This window comes from Clupea harengus, unplaced genomic scaffold (genome assembly GCF_900700415.2).
Source record: "Clupea harengus unplaced genomic scaffold, Ch_v2.0.2, whole genome shotgun sequence".
NCBI lineage: Eukaryota > Metazoa > Chordata > Actinopteri > Clupeiformes > Clupeidae > Clupea > Clupea harengus.
This window is the reverse complement of record NW_024880248.1, coordinates 347-9948: the sequence shown is the minus strand read 5'-3', so window position 1 is coordinate 9948 and position 9602 is coordinate 347. Positions and strand designations below refer to the sequence as shown.

General features: G+C 42.6%; 1 protein-coding gene across 2 annotated transcripts; it reads right to left on the bottom strand.

Annotated features, from left to right (window-relative positions):
- Window positions 1-1040: 1040 nt before the first annotated feature.
- On the bottom strand, window positions 1041-9187 carry asb7 (ankyrin repeat and SOCS box containing 7). 2 transcript variants are annotated; one of them, XM_042706344.1, is made up of 5 exons: window positions 8952-9187; window positions 7505-7611; window positions 7087-7336; window positions 4882-5487; window positions 1041-3583 (listed from the first exon to the last, which is right to left on the bottom strand). In XM_042706344.1, the coding sequence occupies exons 3-5, from the start codon at window positions 7292-7294 to the stop codon at window positions 3444-3446; spliced, it is 954 nt and encodes a 317-aa protein (XP_042562278.1). In that variant the 5' UTR covers window positions 7295-7336; window positions 7505-7611; window positions 8952-9187; the 3' UTR covers window positions 1041-3443. The 2 variants fall into 2 exon arrangements, with proteins under 2 accessions (XP_042562278.1, XP_042562277.1); XM_042706343.1 differs by lacking the exon at window positions 8952-9187 and adding an exon at window positions 8844-8945.
- Window positions 9188-9602: the final 415 nt, after the last annotated feature.

The window sequence follows — 9602 nt, the reverse complement described above, 5'->3', positions numbered from 1 at the left end:
ATCCACAACTTAACCAGTGTGGAGCTTCCTCACCTTAAACCCAAAGCTACAGTGCTCCACATTTTCAAAAACGAGAACAGCACAGGATTTCCTCCGGCCCATGTAAGCTACCAACAGTAGGTACATTGTTCCCACTGTCTGCCAGGTTACATGTCTACAGAGGAAAGCCATTGTCTTTATCATGTAATGTTACCTGTGATTTGATCAGTGATAGCTCCCTGTGTTTTGTAAAGTAATACACAAATATATCACTGGTGCTCTTGGGTCACACAGGTACACAGTTTGGCAGTGTCCTGGTATACAGACTGAGGAGACAAAGGCAAAAAAAAAAAAAAATCTTTCTATGTAGGTCCACATTCCTGAAAGTGAGGGAGGGAAAAGTCTAAAAAGAAGGAAAGAAAGGAAGAACACCCCCCCCCCCCCCCTCTTCGATTGCTCAAAGGGATACATGTATCATGAAACATATTGACAAACTGCCAAGCTTGTGTAATTTTAGGTATCCCATCCCCTACATGTGAAGAATACGTTTTGGTTTTGTTCTCATGTAGTGCCAGCTGTAAAAGTAGAGCTGTTATAATGGATCTCCTGCTGCACCATCCTGCTGCACATGGTGTAGTATGGCTCTTAACCCGAGGAGTCTGGCAGGGATTCAGCAGTGTTGGGGGGGTTGCACCTGAAACAGGCTTTGCCACGATCACTATCGGGGCCGGAGATTTATTGCATGACGATACAGAGGACAGGAAGCGAGAGTGCAAGGCAGAGGAAACAAACACTGAACCCATTCATAAAACACTCTTATCACTGCAGCGCACTGGCACACATACGCCGACACCGCTGAAGTCTGTCTGTTAGGCTTCACAATGGGAAGCACTTGGGAATCTGATCTCCACTTTTCCCAATTTGGATCAACAGGGTTGTGGAAGAATATTAACTAAATTGTTGGCTTTCTAAAAATAAACATATATATATCTAACCATATTTCAGTTTGAAGTAGCAACTGTGGATTTCAGTAGTGTTCACAAATGACTAGCACACAATGATTATGCCAGGGTTTTTTATTCACACATTTTTTACATTAACAATTCCGCAAACAGCATATTATGTACATTCAGTAGTTGATGGCATGGAAGACGTGGGATTATTTCATAGACTTTTCCTACTAAGCTCTTAGATTCCCTGACAACAAATGAACCATCTTCGGTCCTCCAAACTCTGCAGTGCCAAACATTACAACAGCAACACACATGCCCCTTGCCACCTCTTACACACAGAATAAATGCAAACACTTCCAAACATATCTACACAGTATACACACACACACACACACACACACACACACCTCATACAAAATCTTACAAAATGCTGCAGTATTCAAATAGACCCACAGGACTGCCAAAACTGTAATAAAAAACGCAATAAGACAAATTAACACTCCCTCCTTGTGACATTCTGTAAGTCTGTGTTTCACTGTAATCCTACGCTTCATGCGACAACAATGGCAAAGGCAGCTGGTGGTTAAAGTATTTGTGGAGACGAGCGTGCCTCCGAGAGAGATGCGGAGAGCACACTGAAGTCACCAGTGACTTGCACGTTTTTTTTTTTTCCTTCTTTAAAAAAAAAAAGAGAAAAAAAAAGGCAGACAGGAGAGCAGAACACAGAGGTTGAAGCACACGCCACACTACACTTGGGAAGCCAGAAGCAGTCGTTCTGAGTAGAAGACCGGACGGCAGACCGGGTTGAAAAGGCCGACAGGGGTTTGACCTGTGAAATCATGACTGCATTTAATTTAGAGTCCCAAGGCCATGTAAGGGCAATCAAAATGAGACTTAGTTCTCCCGAAAATGCACACTCTTCCTGTACACTTTCGCAGTCCACGAACACTGTCGAAATATGAGTGTCTGCTTCTCTTTTCCTATGACAGGGTTTTGCCTGAGAGAGCAAAGAGTAAACTAACCATAACACCACAAAAGATGCCAAAGATTCAGTTAAAATACTTTTTATCAAATCAATTATCTTATGGAATGGAAAATGCAATAAAAGAATCGCCCCAATAGAACGTATTGATTCACTGTTCATTTTCGACAATGCAAACAAGAATTTCTGAAAACATATTAAGGTATCTTATATACTTTTTGTAGTGTGTGGGAAAACAACCCAAAATCAATATTACGTTGCAGTTTATTGTTTTGAAATCTTGTCTTAATTCCAATTTCTAACTCTTTAAAGACTTCAAACAATCACATAAAAAGAAAGAGCAATTATACATGAGCCAAACACGACAAAAAAGAGACTTTCAAAACACACTTTGAAATTGAGTTTGTTTAAATAATTCTAGAAAAATATTTGCTGTACATATAACACAATTATTTACATTTTCTTTGTTAATGATTCTGTGAATATAGACAGTTTTCTGTTAAACATGTTTGGGATTGCATTTGGCCACTTTCAACGTCAAGAACTCACTATGCTAAGATGCTGCTTTTTCAAATTAAACGATGATATTGATGTCTGCTTTCTACAAAACACTGATTTGGCGCTTGTCGCCTAGAACAAATGAGCACTCGAAGCCAAACTAGAAACACTTAAAACAATGCAATAGCCCCATCTCAGAAATGACATCAAGACAAAGCACCAGAACTGTCTGTGTAGAGATGCACATACTTGGAAAGTGTGGGAGCTCTTTCTCGCTTTCCCACAAATGGGTGTCCTGAATCACTGATCCATGGTTGAAGCATATGAACTGTGATGACTTGTGACAGAAACTGATGCTTTTCTACACTGAGCTTCAATGTTTCTTTCTTTTTTTCCTTCTTTAAAAACTCCAACCTCACCCCCACCCCCCTTCCAAAGATTATCGTCTTGTTTATATTTAACGCCAAAGCTGTAAGGAGTTCTATAGGATGACCTCAGTCAAGGATTCTTTAGCAGCTCCGTTCTGCGTAAGTAATAAAGCTCCTGGTACCTTATAAATGTCTCGTGTTGGATAAGAGGAAAAGCAACTGCTGAAACAGGCCACTAACCTCCTGAGACTGGGAGCAGAAGAATCTCTGTTCTATGGTCATTTGATCCAGACGACTGAAATTCAAACAAACTACACTAGGCTTTGGTGATTACGAAATGCCGCAAAATTAACAGCCTCCTACCAACTTGGAGAACCGAATTTTGTAGAATTCGCTCCTGTACAAACTTCGTTTACTGATTCGTTTCAGTGGTCAAGTATGATACTTCAGTTAAATATCCACACCATCGCAGCAACTAGGCTTTGCCATTCCTTCACTGACTTTCACTGATTTTATAATCATATAGCTAAATAGAAATGTGCATTCATCTCATTTCGTATAAAAACTGTGCACCTGTTCTCAGAGTTCACGAGTAGAAAGGATAACAGTTTGCATAGTCTTAAGCAGAAGAAAATGCCATGTCATTAAGTGTTTTGGCTGTCATCAGACATTGTCGAACTTGTGTTTTAGGTAGTCTTTCATGACCTTAGCAATGGGTAAATCTTCCAGGAACTTCAGGCTTTGAAGGCCTATGCACTGCCGGATTTTAATTCTGCACAAGTCCTGCAAAGTCCTGGGTTGTCCTAAAAAGGAAAGAGAGAGAGAGAGAGAGAAGGAAAATATTTTAAGCAAATATCACTATGAAGACTTTCTGCACAATGACAGTAGAGACCACACAAGCTTAAACTATATTTTAGGCTACATCAACAACTTAGGTCTGCTTTCAGAGGCATGTTCTTGGATCGACTTCAGCACAAAGCTGCCAGTGAACATAATGGTATCCTAGGTCATGCATCCAATTAAGGAAAACAGACACTGAGACTAACAGCAGCAAAAACTCCTCTGTCCTGGCCCTCAGAACAGCCTTCAAGGCCACTGAACTCCCTTTATCTGCTACGGTTCAGAAGTTAACATGGGAAAGGCCCTTTTCTGGAATTCAGTATTAAAAAAAATAAAAAAATATTATCAGCTTAATAAGGCAGCACACTCTCTGCTCGCCGTGCCACAGGCTGTACCCACAAATTAAGCCAGCTGGAAAACCCACAACAAAGGCATAGCTGAGGCCATCTGTGGGTCCTGTCTTGTGTCACTTCAAATGCAGCTCTGACTTCCAAGCAATGGCCACGAACGGTCTGCTCAGAGGCTGGCGTGTCAATCACATGGACGCACGGACGGGGGCTGACAAGCTACCCCCATAAAGCAGTTTGGATGATCAATAAGCAGGGGGGAAAGATGATCAGGCCGGCCTGTCCGGAGCTGAATGAGACTGACTTCACAGTGCGTGTCTGTCTGAGGACTTTGGCTTTGATGTCTCGATATCAAAGTTCAGAGAGAATAATGGGAATACAGGTATTGTGCTTACCGAATCATTAGCGCTTCAGGTAACACACGGGCTCTTTTCATATGGCTGATTGTTCTGTGAGCGAGTGCTGGGCTTTATGACATTACCCTCCACTTTCTACTCAACTTACAATCAAACAGCACAACACATGTCTGACCAAAGCTGCAATCATACCAGCCTTTCATCATGCATCATTACTGGGATAACTGATTAAACTGCTGCTGCAGCTCAAGAGTATTGCTGTTTGATGGCTGTCATTTGGCCATTATGCCATATTCACAGCAATGATCCACTTTTCTGGGCCATACGAACTCCAATGTGTAACAGTGTCATGAAAACACTGGCTTTCGTCATACCCTAAGGAAAGACATACTTCAAGTGCAAAACTGGAAAGCAGCCAAAAACCCTTCCATCACACCAGGAGAGCATCAGATTCCTAGCCTCACCTGAACGTCATACATACACACATCCTCCCCAGCCCATAGAGCTAAACACACAGGTAGGAGGACAGGACAGAGCAGACAGGGGAGTGACACCTACTGGTGACTTCCTGTAGAAAGTCCAAGCAAGGCCGGCTGATGCCTGACATGCTGACCGACACAGCCACGGGAGTCTGGCCCTCGTAGTTGCGCGTGTTGGTGTCGGCGCCGTAGGCGTAGAGCATCTGGGCACAGAGCACGTCGTCGCGCAGCGCCGACAGGTGCAGCGGCGTCTGGCCATCCTCCAGGCGGCCGAGGTTGGTGTCGGCGCCGCGCTGCAGGAACATGCGGCAGTAGGAGTGGTTGCCCTTGATGACAGCATAGCGCAGCAGGAAACCGTTCTGGATGTCGATGTTGGCGCTGTGGTCCAGCAGGATGCGCACGCAGCTGGAGCGCTCGCGGATGATGGCCAGCTGCAGAGGGGTGGTGCCCTTGTCGCTCAGCGGGTCCACCTCGGCGTGGAACTCCAGCAGCAGCCGCACAAACGAGTCGCGCCCGTAGTGCGCCGCCACGTGCAGCGGCGTCCAGCCGTCGTTGCTCTTGGCGTTGATGATATCGCCGCGGTGCTCCGACTCCAGCATGAGGCGGGCGATGCGCGCACGCCCATGCATGGCTGCGTAGTGCAGCGCCGTGAAGCCCCCGATGAAGTCCTTCACTGTAGGGTCAGCTGCAGAGACCGGGCGACACACACACACAAAACACAGAGCCAGGATGAGCTGACAGCCAGATGGGAGATTAAGGGGCCATCATGGGCCGTGCTGGTAATGCACTTCAACAATCAGGAAGAGCAGAGTGTGAAAGAGAGGCCATAGGTTAAGTCCTGCTATTTCAATTACCCAAGACACAGCCATTATTGCTTTGTTTAGCACAGAGAGAGAGAGAGAGAGAGAGAGAGAGAGAGAGAGAGAGAGAGAGAGAGAGGGAGGAAGGGAAAAAGAGAGCAAGAAACTTTTTTGGGGAAAAAAAAATCTTGCAGACAACCTGCTCAAATGAGATCTTGATGCTAACATAATGTTACACTTCCTATACTTCCTAACTAGTAAATCCTGTCAATGGTACAAAATTACATACCTACAGCAAAACACAAGTTACAATGTATTATCATCACTATGGATTATCATTTAACAGTTATGAGTACAATTCTAACCAGGTAAATGTAATTCACCATTTGAATTAGCTGAAGAAAGCAAACTGCACTGAATGCAATGAAAACACATTCCTGAACAAGACTCAGCTGATGTAGAGACCAATGTGTGCCAGAGCGGTTTCACAGTGCCATCTAGCTTCAAGACGCTATCCCTACAACTAACAAATTTGACATCAAGTGACACTGAGGATTGGCTTCAGCACCAACTTACTATCAGCGTCTGTGCTAAGAAAACTATATTGAGCTATAGCACAAAGGGGAAAAAAAGGGCAGTTCATACAGACGGTTCACAACTGAGGGAAGTTTGTAGGCAGTTATTCAGACCTTCATCGGAAATTTTTACATGTAGCCAATTACATTTGTAAAAGCTAGTATGTTATAATTCAATAGATTGCTAGTAAGATAGCCTAATGACTTTTTTCGGCTCCATTCTAGAGATGGACTTGACCTGCTTTTGCAATGCCGCCTACCTTACTAATTATAGCCTAATAAATAGTAACCTATAACTTACTGTTACCTCCACAGAAATTGTATTTCAGGAATGTATTAGCTCAAAAAAGGGGGGTGGGTGGTATTTCAGAGGTAGCAACCAATCCTTAATTGAAGTCCACTTTCTTTTTTTAAACATTTCTACTATATTTGAACTATCTGCTCTAAATTGGAAAAAGCTATACCTCACATTATCTTTTGCTGATTATAGCCTGGAAATTCTCAACAAAGAGCTGGTCAGACTAGATTTTCTTTGGACTGCTAATTAGCGACCTATGGGGAAGGGTCTGGGTGGCAACACCGAACAAGTACTTTCAACTGGACTCGGAAAACGACATTATGGTCTCTTCCCGTTACCCGCATATGTACACTTGCACTTTTTGCAACATTTTCTGTTGGGTGCTGTTAGGTTAGCAGTGAAATGTAATCAGTCATAAAACAATATTCCTTCTAAAGCACACCATCCCTGTTCAAAACAGATCATAAATGTGTGGCGTGTAATACAAATTAAAAGTAACATCACTAAGAACAAATGAAACATATTGAGATCAACATTCAAACTGGACTACTTTGGATACCGCTTCCTGACAATTGTCAAGTAATATATACAAAATGATGCCTGCTCCCCACCTCCGTGCTCCAGGAAGACCCGAACACATCTCTCCTTCCCTTTCGCTGCAGAGAAGTGGAGCAGGGTCCAGCCATTGGCATCCCGAATTTTGGGTGAATAACCCTGTTCCAGCATCTTGCGGACGGTGTAGACATCCCCTGCTGCCACTGCAGCCTGGATCTGCAGCTCTTGAAGTTCAGGATTCCTTCTGCAGTGATGGTTCAGCATCCTGTTACATCTCGCACCAGGAGATTCATTCACACCTATCCTCTGGAAGTAATTTTGGGCATAAGAAAGGAAAGAGGGTCATGGTAGGCAGGTGTAACTATGAAATGATGGGGCAGCCAGTCCATAGGGTGATGACTGATCAGAGGAATAAATGTGCATTTTAAAATATGAATATAATCTGTTATGCTAAGTAATTATTCCAATTTTCACCTTCTGTCAGTGCCTCCGATGTGTGACTGGTTCCCTTTGTCTTGTGTCCATATCTGGTAACGCATCAGCTATTTGGACATGGTATCCACAGCACTTTTGACTAGAAGCTGTGAATGTAATATGTAAAGGATATATCAAAACATATGGAAATATAGGTTTGACACATGCCCCAACTCAGTGGGAGTAGACAATAAGTCACTCATAACGACACAATTAAATAATCCCTCTCTCATTAGAGGCTTTGATCCAACTGGGCTCTGGACCTTTATAGAACCTTAGCAAGGGTTACGTTAGCAAGACCAGTGATGCCTCCCTGTGAATGACAAGTCACTACCTAACGTTACCTAGTTAGGATAGGTAGCTGGCTAGCTAAGACAAATAATGACATAACGTTTACGAAGAATAAGATTCTAAAGACATACCTGTCTCATTGGCGTTATATTTCATAACGCTGAAACTGACGATTAGTTTGCACTATAAGTTAAATTAGGCTCCACTAAATGGTGCCCGATTGTACTGGCTGTTTATAACAAAAGCAACAAATTAACTAATTTAGCTTTCTAGCTATCTATCAAAAAAAAACGTTGGTAGCTAACGAACTAGCTTATCTTTGTTGACGGGTGCTAGAGAGTAGACCCAATTCGGCTGACTATGCCATTTCAAATCGTTAGGCAAAAATACTGTGTTGTGCTTTGTTCTATTATTACACATAATTAATATTCATATCATACGTTGTCGTGTTTAGCCGGTCACCTCAACCCACATCGAGACTAATCTGGGACAAACTAGCCAGCATTCGCGATAGAAATAGTTAGCATCGAACAATGAACCGCTAGCTAGGTAGCCAGCTCTTATCAGTCAAATGCTAGCCAAGTTAGCTGGCTAACTAGCTAACAAATGTTAGCTTATCTCCTACTCCCACTTCTGTCACAGGTTACCACTATAAAGAGTACTGCACCATACCTCTGGATATCATTCAACTAATTCTAAATAAACTGTACACTAAATGAACCTAGAAAAAAAACCAGTCACGTTTCAGTTGTCGTTAGGTGAAGAGAAGCCAACTTGTCAGTATTGCCAATATAGATAACTCACCTAGCTAGCTAGCTATGTAGAAAGATCCAAAGTTAGCTTATCCTATTTTACACGCTATGCTACTAATATCAAAGTGGTGGCTAACTTACTAGCTAGCTGTAGGTGATAAGGCTAACTATCCTGCAGATCATTTCTATGCTTTTGTTCAAGTTCGAAACAAACGGCAAATGCTGAAAGAATAATGCTCTCATACTGAGCACAACAACAGTTTCGCACTGCTATGTATGGATAACAACATTCATACTTAATAAATGTGTGTGGCCAGCTAGCCATCTTCCCTGCAGGTCGGCTCCTCGAACACCAAACACTCTTCGCCCAATAAGAATTTTACTTGTCAAATAGATCCCCATACCGGAGTGACTGTGCGTGTTGCGTTCCTCCCCATGGTTCATTCACACAGGCGGGACATATGAATGCAGATGTGACGCCTGGACGCCGAAGCAGTAGATGGAAGTTGCAAAAAACTGTTATTTCAACAGACTGCGGAAACCCAAAATAATATAATGTTGAAACTATTTGAACAGTAACCCCCTTGTTACACACTCCATGTCCAGTTGGTGGCGGTGCATTGTATTTTGTGAAACGTCACTGACACGCGACAATCAAAATAAAAAAAGGCATTTATAAACAAAATATTTTATGGCGAATACCAAATTTGAGCATACAGTTACTGGGATAAGACTCGTATCCCATACACAAAGAAATTCACAATTTCGAAAATAAATAAACTAACCAAAATAAATAATCCAACAAAAAAAATAATATCTGAGCTTCAGGGTGAAGGTTGAACACTGGTTACTTTAATGCATAAGGACTTTGGGCTGTCTCTCTGGTGCACTGTGGATTTTGACAAAGAAGAAGAAGAAGGGAGGAGAGTGGCAGTGCTATGGAAGTTCCTGTTACTACCTCCTTTCTAAACTACATTTACAGGATTATAACTAATCCATGGATGGACTAAATCAATTAGGTAATTCGAGGTAAACTTTGATAATTGACACTATTT

What these genes read in the sequence shown, in the direction of transcription:
- asb7 (XM_042706344.1), bottom strand. Translation starts at nt 7,294, where the DNA reads ATGCTGAACCATCACTGCAGAAGGAATCCTGAACTTCAAGAGCTGCAG. An exon ending in GGTCTTCCTGGAGCACGGAG is followed by an intron (nt 5,488 to 7,086) that starts GTGGGGAGCAGG and finishes CGGTCTCTGCAG; the next exon opens with CTGACCCTACAGTGAAGGAC. An exon ending in CTTTCTACAGGAAGTCACCA is followed by an intron (nt 3,584 to 4,881) that starts GTAGGTGTCACT and finishes TTTCCTTTTTAG; the next exon opens with GACAACCCAGGACTTTGCAG.